The following is a 12,987-nucleotide window of genomic DNA, read 5'->3' on the forward strand; positions in this document are numbered from 1 at the left end:
TTTGCACACTGTTTAACACCAAGAAGGAGCTAAATAAACATTTGATTTTGTTTAAATCTTGTTTTAGTGACTCAATTTATATCAATTATGTTGATATAACATAATCAAATACAGTAAACATTTATTAAATCCTTATTGTGTATGAAATACACCATCCTAAGGCACATAGATATTTAAGTCCAGGTCTTGCCCTTGTGTTATTATGTTATAGCCTGGGTGGTGAGAGAATTTCCCAGGCAAGAACTCTGAAACCAAAGATTTATATAATAGTTGAATAAAATAGTATGAGATGGCACCAAATAGCTGCTGATTAGTTGCCAGATTAAATGTTACAAGTGTTGTGGAGTGCTAAAGCCTAGCAAGTTTTGGAGAGAAGCAATAAGTGACCTGAGGTGTTTAATGAAGGGTAGGATTTGGTGGCCATGGGAGGGGTAAAGATGAGAACAAAAAAGTACTATGTAAGTATTTGAATATTCTTTGAAGTCATTTCATTAAGTCAGGCTTGACAAGAGCTGTTCTAGACCTGCTCTTAATAGGACTCTTTCCAGAATCCTGGATCCACACTGCACTGACTTGGAGGCAAAGGTCGGACCGGTTGACTTCCTGAAATCTTTCCAAGGGTGCTCATCCTAATTGTTTTAATTCATTACACCACTTGGCATAATGTCTATTTCTTTGTCTTTTAGGAAGTACATTTAGGAACAGAACATTGAAATCTAAGACATTTGTCTTTCAAGTAGGAGGTTCTTGTTCTGCAATGATGAGAATTTTTCCCTGGCCAAGATACTAATTCAGTATCTTTTTTCCTTTTCTTTTCTTTTCTCTCTCTTTTTTTTTTTTTAAAGTAGCGTAAGTCTGGCCTTCTGGTCTGTTTCTGAAAATCGATCTGGTTAGTTTGACAAGTAATGAGAATAATATTGGTGACAGACTCTTAGAATTGTAAATTCTATCCAAAATCATGTATATTTCATTCAGTTAATTAATAAATGTCACCAAAAAGAGCCAAGAGCTTACCATCTTGTTGCATACTTGGGAATTATGTACCTATTAAAAATACTGACAAATATAAATACCAGATGAGATTTATGGACAGTAAGTGCTTATTATAGAGGTTAGAAGATCCCTATTTGAATTTCTGTTCTCGTTTCAAATATTTTGTAAGTATGTTTGAAAAAAACTTTACCTGAGATGATGATCTTTGTTAAATATTTGTTAATCCCAGTTAAAGGTAAGAAATGTTTCAGAAAACATTCTGAAGGAATGAGTATGTGGTTGGTGAAAATAGACTAGTTAAATAAGTCACTGAATGGACTTTTTAAAAAGAAACAATAATAAGGAGTTTTTTGTTTGGAATTTTAGCCAACTTCATGTATTGCAGGTACCCCTCCCACACAAGCCAAACAAGTGTGCAGACCCAGTGACCACAGGCCCACCCGGCCCAGGCCTGCCAGGGTCCCTCCTGAGCTGCTAGGAGTCTCTTCTCCACGGAAGACTCTTGATCCCAGGCTGGGCCCCTGCCCTTTGTCTCAGTCCACTTGGGTCTCTGGTTCTTCTTCCTGTGGTGAGCCTGGGAACCAAAGGAAAACTATTCCTGTTGACTTCCTTGAACCCCAGAGGGATCTTGGCAGGGAGGCCTGGGATATAGAAAGCGCACCCATGATGACGAAGAAAAAAAAGAAGAAACCAAAGCAAAAGAGATACTCTCAACCTCGGGCTGGGGGACCTTGGGATGATGACAATGCAGACAAGCCTAAAGGTCATCTCTTTGCAGCTGACCCACAAAAATCAGGTGTTCTCCCTAACCAGTCTACCACTGTGGGCATGGAGTATGGACTGCTATCCAGAGCAAACTTGAAAAAGGAATCAGAAATTGACTTCAGAGCATCCAAACTGGTAGCTGAACACTTTGTCTCAGAGAGTCTCAGTGTTCCTTTGTGTCCTTTGGAAGAACCCCCCAAAAATGCAGTAAATTCTCAGCCGAAGCTGAAAGGAGAGGGAGAGGTCAAAGGTAACAAGTCAGTACCACAGAGCCAAAACCAGCAACCGATGCAGCAAGATGAATGCAGACCACAGCCTGCACCCAACCTGAAGACTTCTGTAGATAAAAGCCAGACAATAAGCTCTCTCAATCTGCAAGGACCCCTGACAGAAATTTCTGCACACAGAGTAGAAATTCCTTTGGAGATCAGATCCAAAGAGTGTTGCTTTCCTATCTTGAACCAAGAGGCTACAGGTAGAGTTTCAAAACCCACAGCAGCAAAAGAACTGCTTAATTTGATACCCACTTTAACAGCTAGTAATCCATTAGAAAATAATCTAAAAGAAGGGAATGATGAAAGTAAAATGACTAAACTACATAATGACAAACAGAAAGAGTTTTCTGAAGGAGCTGAAGAGGTGAAAGAACTGAAAAAAGAAGCTTTTCCCAAGCAAAGACAAGAGATCGGCATCTTTGCTTCCGAGCAGCTGCAGGACAAGGTGTTAGCTCAGGTTCCTGGGCTAGGGAATGAACCCTTTAAGAGAACAGCAGGTGACAGCAAAAGCAGGAAGGGAAGGGGAAGTTCTGGAAAAGTGAGAATGAGTTCTGGGAAGGTAAGAGCGAGATCTGAATTGCCGTTTCCTCTAGACAGCCAGAAGGACAGCAGAGCTGTTCTTGTGCCAAGTGAGCCAGCCCCTAAAACTGAAAGAATGACTACTGGGGATAAGAGTGAGGAGTTGGGACTAGAAGCTTCAAAGCAACCAGGAGCCATGGCTGATGTCACTGAGGCAGTGGTGATGGAGGAGCCTAGGGAAACAACTGACTCTAAGGTGGCAGGCACCTTGCAGACACTGATTCCTTTGGGAAGTGGGTCAGGCATGACTCAGACTTCTAGTGCTAGAACAGAAAGAGGAGACATAGCCATAGATACAGGTGTTAGTAACCAGAGCAAGGAAGGAAAGTGTCCTTGGATGGATCATGAGGCAGCTCCCTGGATTTCTGAAAAGCCTGAAAAAAAAAGCAGTGAAGGCAAAAACAAAAAGGTTAAAAATAATTATTCCACACAGCCTGCTAGCATTGAGAGTAAGGAAGAAATCCTCAACCCACCTTTTGAAGGGAAGGATAGAGTTGCTGGTAGTACTTCCCATCAAAACAAAGAATTGGGACTCACTTTCCCTGTAAATCATGACCCTTTGTTCTCACATACATCAGATACACCCACAGTGGAAGTAGTTAACCGAAAAGGTGAAAATGTTGGGGTTAATTCTTTTGAGCTTGAGGCTGTTGGTGGGGACAAAATAAACACAGTCAAGGATTCTGCTGTTATTGAACCAGCTGCCAAAGTGACAGAGATGAGCTGCCAAGACCAAATCCAGGGGGCAGGATTTGTTCCTTCAGTACTGTCTGAGGAGAATAAGACAGATCCAGCCAAGGGACATACTGCAGTGGCTGACAAACCAAATAAACTGAATAATGATGAAAAAAGTAAAAAAGTTAAAAATAGTTTTCCCGAGAAGCACATTCTGGAGAATAAGATAGATGCAACAAAAATACATGTTCCCATGGAAACCACAGGGGACCACAGAATTGAAGGAATGGGCTATGTGGACGAAAATAGAAATATTACATTTACCTGCCCCAGAACACCATCAGGATTGATGAATAAGTCACCTCCTCTAGAGACTCAGGAATCAGCAGCCTGTGAAAAACTGTCCATTCCTACTCCTCAAGTAGTGAAGGAGAGTGATTCCTTTCCAGACGCTTTGGCCAAAAGTGGGCAGGAGACAATTCCAGCCCAGATTTCCAAATTATTAGTGGTAGATAATTGCAGCAAAGATGGAGTCCCAGATCAAGAAGGACCCAAGGCTCCTTCTGCTATTATGCCCTCTACAAGCACAGGAGGAATTACCCCAACTTTTACAGCAGCCATAGAAACAGTTAACAGTCATGGTGATAACCGTCTTAAGAATAAAGGTGAGCTTCCTGATCCCATGAAAAATGAAGCGGGGTTAGATGGAGGGCATGTGATAGGAGAATCTGAGTCAGTGCTTGGTGGTGCATCTGAGCATTCAATAGAGAAAATCACAGAGCTAGCAGAGGGGCACCTTCGTTCTGGAGTGCCTATAGATGACCAAAGCCTACCAGGTGTGGTCAGAGTCCTAGAAGCGTGTGCAGATAGGAGTAATTTTCCCACATATTCGGTAAATGAAAAGAAAGAGTCTGAGGCAGGTTCTGCTCCGGTTCAAATGCCTGACTTACTGGGAGACAAAGCACAAAAGCCCAGTTTCTGTGAGGACCAAAATGTTGAAGACAGAGATTCCAAGGGCCCAGATAGTTTAAAGAAGGAGGGAGATATGACTCTTTTGCCTCCAAAAAGTAAAAAGGATAAATCAGAAGGAATTAGTCTGGCTTCTGAAATTGCAGAATTGGATTATGCTTCCTTGGCAACACCAGAACTCCAGTCAGATTTCATAGATGGCACAGCTGAAGCCACTCCTGCAAGTGTGGCAGATAACTTAGTTGTGACTGCTTCTAAGGGTCTTCGACTCCCAGAACCCAAAGATAAGATCTTGGAGGCACCTGAGAAAATGACAGAAAAATCTGAACCAATGAAAGGAGAAGGGAAGAAGGAAGATAAGAGCAGAATGGCAGAACCAATGAAAGGCTACATGAGACCTACCAAGTCCCGAGGACTTAGTCCACTGCTGCCAAAGTCTGTAATCCAGGAACGAGAGAGAGCCAAGCCACTGAAGTCCCGCGGTAGGAACCTGCCATGGGGAAAGTGTGTGCTTGTGGCTTTTGAGTCAGCATCAAAAAGGCAAAGAGCTTGTGCTTTGGTTCCATCCAGACTCTAATCATCCTTGTTAATCAGTTGGTTTGTTGGCATGAAAACTTATAACTGCTAATTATGTGTTTTCTGCAGCCAAGGCATGCCTTGTGTCCAGCTTGAGGAGGCTGGTGACTTGGTTGCATGCCTTTTTACCTAGCACTGAACCTTGAGTTTCAGGGGAAATTGAATTTCAAACAACAATCCTTTAGCAGAAGGCCTGTCACCATCCACTATTCTTAATTTTTTTTAAGAAGTGTACCTCTTATTTGTAAAGTTTATAGCCAAATTTGAATCATTATTTTGTATAAAGATTCACAGAAGGAAGGAAACATATCGTGTCTAGCTGTGTGCATGGGGGATTTTTTTGGTCAGTACATATGAATAGCTTGTGCTGGTGGGCCTAAATACCCAAATTGCTTTTGGATTACAAATAGAAATGGTCTACCCTTTATGAGGAAACGGTAGCCTCTGACCAGTATTGGTAGGCACAGACCTTATTTGTGTTTCTAGTAGTGGGAAATGATCTCTCAGTGATGCAGCCACATCTTTGACCAGTCTGCTGCTTACAGACTGGTGTTACTTACGTGTGTTAGAGTTTTAGGCATAGTCTGTATCCATGAAACATAGTCTATATCCATGGGCAAGTCTATAAAACTTGCCTATGTAGGATTCCTCATAATTTTACCCTGTTTGGCTCTAATCAGTCAAGTAATTAGAATGAGATTGACAAGATGATTCCTTTAAGATTTAGAGATGTTAGCTTTTTTTTTTCCCCTGAAAAGTATACATCTAATTATGGCTTCCCTGAGCCTAACCTTCAGAAAATGTTTTCTGGCCTTTGAGCCTTTTCACAGCCTACAAATGATGCTATTCCTTAATCACTATTTCCCGGCTTGCATGATGCAGCTACTAACTCCAGAAATAAAAAAACACCAGTTGGCCTTAGTGGCCAGTTAGGCTTTTGGAGAGGCTTCATCATGGGATGCTGTTCTGCATGATGTGGACTTGTTGTTTTGGGTAAAGCTTGTGCTGTGCATGAATTTGTACCCAGTAAGGAATATGTGCTATGTGAGTAGAGAATGCTAAAGGTTGTTATTTGCATAAGATATTGTCATCTTTTCTGTTTTTATCATCCTTCTATTAGCTACCATATTGCCAAGGCAGAAATGGAGTCATATGGAGAGGGCTTTCCAGCTTTCGTTAAGACTTCCAGCATTCTATGCAGTTCTTTAGTTTTAGTTTCTAGACCGGTTCTTCAGTTTCAGCAGTGGTACAAAGGGTAACATGTAAATTTTCTGAAATCTAGCCATCTCTTTTTGCTCAGTATTTCTGAAGAAATGTAAAAAGAGAGTTTATTCTGATTCTTGAGGAAACAAGGCAGATGCTACAGAACTTTCGGGCCCCTGCCTTGGCCAGGCCACACTCAGACTGTGTATTAGGAGTGGTCTTGGCAGAGTGGCTAAGGGGAGGATGATAGGTTTTGGGCAAAATTTATTGTTTCTTCTCTAAATTCCGTCGCATCTTTCCCCCCAAGGACAATCTATACTTTAATAGTTTTTTTTAAACTTTTTTTTTTTAACTAATTTTTTAATCGGTCAGTACATTCACATGGTACAAAGGAGTACATAGTAAAATGTAAGTCTGCCTCCCTCCCTTAACCCCCATCGAAGTTTCCCTCTCGAGAGGCAACCAGTGTTAACAGTGTCTTATGCATCCTTGCAGACAATTTATGTATAAAGGAGTAATGACGTGGGGCCTGGCTCGGTGGCATAGTGGTTAAGTTCGCATGCTCTGCTTTGGTGGCTTGGGGTTTACCAGTTCAGACCCTGGGTGCAGACCTACATACTGCTCATCAAGCCATGCTGTGGTAGCATCCCACATACAAAATAGAGGAAGATTGGCACAGATGTTAGCTCAGCAACAATCTTCCTCAAGAAAAAAGAAGATTGGCAATAGATGTTAGCTCAGGGCCAAGCTCTCTCACCCCCCCTCCCCCCAAAAAGGAAGTAACAACATATATATTTCCTGATTTTATATAAATGAGACATATCATGCATACTGATGTGTGTCTTGCTTTGTAAACTTAATTATTTTAGAGATCTTTACAAATCAGTACAAAGAAAGCGGCTTCAGTCTTTTTAATGGTTATATGGTATTTCATTGTAAGGATATACCCTAATGTAGTTTACCACTTCTTTATTAATGGACATTTAGGTGTTTTCCAGTTTTTCTCTATTAGAAACAAGGTGCATAAGATATATAGAATGTCATACTTGAACAAGTACATCTGTATAATAAAAAGGGGCTCTAGGGTAGAATCTCTGGTTTGAAGAACATGTATTTGTAATTTTGATAGGTGTTGCCAGATTGTTCCCCATAGGGCCACAGAGATGTACCAGAGCTATACTCTCACCCTCAGCATAGACCATACCTGTTCCCCTGAACTTTCTCCACAGGTGTGATATTTGTTTTTTGTTAGGTGTGCTAATATAATAGGTGAAAAATTATTTCTTGGCATAGATTTATTTTGTGTTTTACTTATTTAATGACTTCCTTGTATATTATCAAGTTTATAAAAGCCATCCCTACTCTGAGTTCATAAAAATATTTTTTCGGGGCTGACCCCATGGCCTAGGGGTTAAGTTCAGCATGCTCCACTCCAGCAGCCCAGGTTTGGTTCCTGGGTGCAGACCTACACCACTTGTCGGTGGCCATGCTGTGGCAGTGACCCACATACTATATAGAGGAAGATTGGCAACAGATGTTTGCTCAGAGCAAATCTTCCTCAGCAAAAAAAGTATATTTTTTCTTCTATTTTTAATTTTTCACATTTTGAATCTTCAGTCAATCTAGAATTTGCTTATTTGTTTCTCTGTGTGTGTGTGAGGTAAGATTACTTAGTCTTCCCTCTGTTATTTAGATAATCTACCTCCCACTGAATCACCACCTTTGTCATGTTCTGAATTCCTGTATGTATTCAATCTATTTCTGGACTTTCTTTTCTGATCCATTGGTCTTTCCATTCAGGCTTCAGTAACACAATGTGGCTTAATTATATACTTTAGTATCTAATAGGTCTAGCCCCACCTCTCACCCTGTTACATTTTTTCAAAGTTTCCTGACTATTCTTGCTTGTTCATTATTACATATAAACTTGAGAATTGGCTTGTATAGTTTTGGGGGGAAAAATCCAGTCAGTCTTTTTCTTGAAATCATGTATGTCAAGAAATACATGTATACAAGAAATCATATACAAAAATGTATACCATACATTTCATTAAATGTATAGATTATCCTAGAGTGAGTTGATGTCTTCTGTGTTGAGTATTTTTGTCCAACAACATATTTTGACTCTGTCTAGCGTTTTCTTCTCCAGGCAGAGACTGTGTTTGATTTATTCATATGTACTTCCTAACACCCATTATAGAGCTTTACATATATATAATGCCTCATGACATTTTTTTGAATTATGAATGAATTATCTTTTGCTAGTCTCCCTCTTTGGAAGTAGGAAAAGGAAGTATACTGCTTAAGTCTCTTCCAGCTTAAGGTTTCCTCTCCTGTTATTTTTTCATTCCACTCTCAAGTTTAGGGGAATTTTAGCAGAAAGTTTCTTCACATATTATGTATTATTCTAGGCAGGGAAGATACTTCAGGAAATGTGAGCTCAACTTGTTAGAAAAGGACTTATTGTGGGACTGTGTTTTTTGTGAAGGGAAGAGCAAGTTTGAAAGGGTGCTCCGTATTGGATGCTAGTCTGTGTCACTGCTCCACATTGGTTCCTTGTAAGTGTCAGTGCACTTGGCGTGTTTTTCTGTGAGTGGGACAGTTATCACAGATTCCTATAGATAGGCCCTTCCCTTTGCCATAACAAGAGCCTGGTCTCATTTTTATTTGGCTTCATTTCTTTCTTTAGTTTGCTTGAGCCCATCAACTGTCTTCTAACAGCTGGGAATGTCAGTTTATAGTGGGAAATTCTCTTGGTGTGAAACTTTAAGTAATTTGTAAACCCAAAATCCTAACAGTTTCAAGGCCCTTGCACATAAATAAAATATGCTCAGCAGATGAAAAACCCGTTTGTAATCTTAGAACTTGCTATGATTTTACAATGGGAGAAATATCCTTTTGGTAATGTCTTTTCTTAACTGTAGTGCTATTTGTGACGCTCCTTTCCTTATTGCTTTCTTCCCACTTACCTTCTCATCCTCTGGCTTTTTTTCCTCTTTGTTTTTGTTGCTAGTGCCGTTGAGTTGATTCTGGCTCCTAGTGACCCTGTGTACAGCAGAGCTGAACCCTGCATGGTCTTTTTGCACCATCCTCTCATCTTCCAGTGCTCTATGAGACAGAGTGCTCCATTGCTATTCACAGGGTTTTCATGGCCAATTTTTTCGGCAGTGCGTGGCCAGGTCCTTCTTCCTACGCTATCTTAGTTGGAAGCTCTGCTGAAATCTGTCTACCACAGGTGACCCTGCTGGTATTTGAAACACTGGTGGCATAGCTTTCAGCATTACAACAATACGCAGCGACCACAGTCTAATAACAGACAGATGGGTGGTGTGGTTCCCTGACTGGGAAATGAACCCCATTAGTGGTAGTAAGAGCGCCGAATCTTAACCACTGGACCACCCAGGCTGACTTTTTATTTTTCTTCTTCTTACTAGCTGTATATTAATGAAGTTTATTGGGAAATTCTATATGTCATGCAACTAAAAATGGCTACCATTTATTAAAACTTACTATAGGCTCAGTACTGTCTTAAACTCTTTTAACTCTCAAACAGTCCTGTGCTGCTAATCCTCTTATTTGAGCCAGCTCATCTAAATATTCTTTGAAATGAATCCAGCAAATATTGGTTATTCTGCTTTAAAAGGAAGTTCTTTGCCTCACACTCCCTCACCAGTCACTTTTACCCTCTGACTGACAATAGCATTGGAGGATTCACAAAACGAATATAAACAACTTAGCTTCTGAGTTTTGGTGTTGCAGGTATATTTGCTTCTTTAAAATGGACAGTAAAGAGGCCTTCCACTCCTATTTTCACCTGTGACGTTGAAGCAGATCATCTCAGCTGTGAGCAGATTGAATTTGTTGGTTTTTTTTCTTTTTAAAGCTTCACTGCATGCTTGTGTATCCTTTCCACGACTGGGAAACGAACCTGGGCCATAGTCGTAAGAGTGCCAAATCTTAGCCACTGGACCACCAGGGCTGGCTCTGAAATTATTTAGTTTTTAAAATGATGGCAATTTGTATAAGTTTAGACAAAGATCTAATTGTCATATAAACATTGCCTCTTGCTCTGCAAATAGTGGACTTTCAACATGACTTGGCGTTTTTAATATTTAGTTCATTCATTCATTCGTTCAACAGACACCGGGTAACATTACTCCCTCATTCTTTTTTTTTTAACTGGTTTCCATTTTATTTACATTTTCTCTTCTCCCCATTCTCACTTTTTTTCCCTTGCTTTTTCTCCCCAAATCCCCCCAGTACATGGTTGTGTGTTTTTTTAGTTGTGGGTCCTTCTAGTTGTGGCATGTAGGACGCTGCCTCAGCATGGCCTGATGAGCGTTGCCATGTCCACACCCAGGATTTGAACCGGCAAAACCCTGGGCCGCTGAAGCAGTGTGCGCGAACTTGACCACTCGGCCACAGGGCCGGCCCCTACTCCCACATTCTAAGGGTAGATTAATAAGGCACATTCTCTACTTAAGGATTCTAGAGTGGGGAGATACACAGATAATTTTACTCTAGTGAGAGAAGTTCTGTAATAAAAATGTGAGCTATATGCTATGGGAATACAGAGCAGAAAGTGACTTCAGTCCTCTTAGGAGAGCAAGAGAAGGCTTCATGGAGGAGGTAACATTTGAGTGGGTCTGGAAACATGGCTAAGAGTTTGTAGAGCAAAGCAGAGTAAAGCATTCTAGGGGTAGATTGTGTAAAGGCATCGTGAAGTTACAAGTGCATGGAATGTTTGAGTAGCAAACAGTTTGGTATGACTAGTGTATGAGTCAAGTTTGGGAAGCAAGAAGTTCTGTGAAACATTTTGAGATGAGCTTGAGGAAAAGAAGGTAAGCTCTTACTGGGTCCCGGAAGTCATGTGTGCCTCCATAAGCAGAGGATCTTAGACTTTATGCTGGAGGTGATTCGGGGAGGAGATTGTGTTTTTACTTAGTTTATATTGATGATTCTCTTTTCTGTTACACGGAGGCCATGGGAGGGTCAATACATGCTTAAATGAGCAAAGCCTTGGAATTTTCAAGATGTACTTTTTGAAGGGCTTTTCATCTATAAGCATTTTAATGCTTTAAGTTGTCAAATGACAAAAATAATACAGTTTAGTAACTAGTTTGGTGTCCTTTATTCAAGGGAAAATAATCCATGGATTGGGGGAGTCCAGCGCCTCGCAAGCAGGGTGCACTCTTCCTGAGGGATTTTAGGCAAGAGAGAGTTTTAAAGAGCATTTGAGGGGCCGGCCCCACGGCCAAGTGGTTAAGTTCACGCGCTCCACTTCGGTGGCCCAGGGTTTCCCCGGTTCGGATCCTGGGTGCGGACATGGCACTACTTGTCAAGCCATGCTGAGGTGGCATCCCACATGCCACAACTAGAAGGACCCACAACTAAAAATACACAACTATGTACTGGAGGGCTTTGGGCAGAAAAAGGAAAAATTAAATCTTTTTTAAAAAAAAGAGTGTTCGAAGAGGCAGCACCATCACAGGGCATCGTTGGCTAGGAGGGCAGGGATTTCCCTGTAAGGCCAGCGGGTCCTGTTTTCTAGGGTCAGGTCAGCTAGCTAAAGCTGAGTTGGAGGGTTGTGACTGGTGTATATTAGGTTTGCTTAACAGATGTTTCCTAAAAGTACAGGCTGACTTAGGTTTAGATTTGTAGTGTGGGTTCTCCTACTGGGGCAGCCTCCATTTTGTAGGGCATAGTATACAAATTATCTTTATCAAGGGTCACATAAATGAGATTGTTAGCTTCAATTTTTTCATCTGTTTGCTTCCCAACTTGTGAAAGTTAATCAGGGAGAAGCATGATTTTGAGTTAAACATGTACTAAGAAATGTTTCTGAAATTTAGTAAAATATGGTTTTGAAATGTTTTTGCATACATGTATGGGTATATAAACACAAACATCGTTTACTTCCAGGTAAGAAACTGGATTGCAACTTCCCAACCTTCAGCATTTGTTAGTGAAGAATGTCATCAATCATTATAACCAGAATTATTGACTGCCATTCTAATGATAATTTATTAGAAGTTGTTTCCTGGAGACAATAGCAGGGAACATTTGGTCAATCTGGAAAGATTCTTGGTTGCCTTGGTAACTGATAAGAATGCAGAGAAACCAGTTATAGAGCGTATCAAAACCAAGGCCCTGAAGAGGTTGAGTACTAGCTCAAGGCACAAGGCAATATAGAAACATCTGCTGAGATGAGAGACCTGCAGGCTGTGCCAACACCCTTGGAGGCTTGACATGTCGTTATGTGGTCTGATAAAAAAGCTTTAGAAACTGCCTTCTGACCAGACACACGGGAATCCATGCACTTTGCTCAGACTCAAGACAGAATGGAACTTAAAAATCTTTAGCCCAAAGGACGTTCCAAATTGTGCCTCTTTGGATAAGTTTGATAATGGAAAGGATCAGGTCAAATGATATAGAATCAGTGTAAAAGGAATCTCTCCATCCTTCCATTGAGCAGAACTTTTTTGAGAGCCTACTCAATGTGTGTCAAATACCATGCTGGGCACCAGCGTGGCAGAGATGGACAGGTCATATTCCTGCCTTGTAGAAGCTCCCAGGAAAGGCATGTGAATAAAAGATTATGGTGCACTTTCTGAGTCCTAAGAAGAGTTAGAGCAAGTATAGTGCAAAAAGACGAAGAAGTCACTTTGGGAGTGGGGCCTAGGAGACTTCACTGAGGTAACATTTAAGTGAGTTCTGAATGAATAAGAGTAGAGCCTAGAGGCAAGGAATTCCAGTGGCAACTGTCTAGAATTTAAGTCTTCTGGTTCTTAAGTACATTTCTTTTTACCTAGGCATTCTCAGCCTTTAAGACTTCATGTAAGTTTGTCATCCATCAACTTGATAAAATATTGCTGTGGCTGGGCAAGTTTGAGTTCCTTGCTGCAGCTGTCTCTCAGAATGTGCATTGCTGAGTGAGATTATGCCTCTAATT

At 40.9% G+C, this 12,987-nt stretch overlaps 1 protein-coding gene across 50 annotated transcripts in view; it reads left to right on the forward strand.

Annotated features, from left to right (window-relative positions):
* Positions 1-12,987, forward strand: part of MAP4 (microtubule associated protein 4) — a 186,573-nt gene that overhangs the window by 135,766 nt on the left and 37,820 nt on the right. For 27 of the 50 annotated variants that reach the window (XM_070575478.1, XM_070575481.1, XM_070575484.1 and 24 more), the window contains one exon: positions 1,379-4,738. The exons of the other annotated variants lie outside the window; for them this stretch is intronic. In XM_070575478.1, the coding sequence (XP_070431579.1) occupies positions 1,379-4,738 (3,360 nt within the window). The remainder of the gene's footprint in view (positions 1-1,378; positions 4,739-12,987) is intronic. 50 annotated transcript variants of the gene reach the window in all.

The sequence above is a fragment of the Equus przewalskii genome, chromosome 15, assembly GCF_037783145.1.
Source record: "Equus przewalskii isolate Varuska chromosome 15, EquPr2, whole genome shotgun sequence".
NCBI classification, from domain to species: domain Eukaryota; kingdom Metazoa; phylum Chordata; class Mammalia; order Perissodactyla; family Equidae; genus Equus; species Equus przewalskii.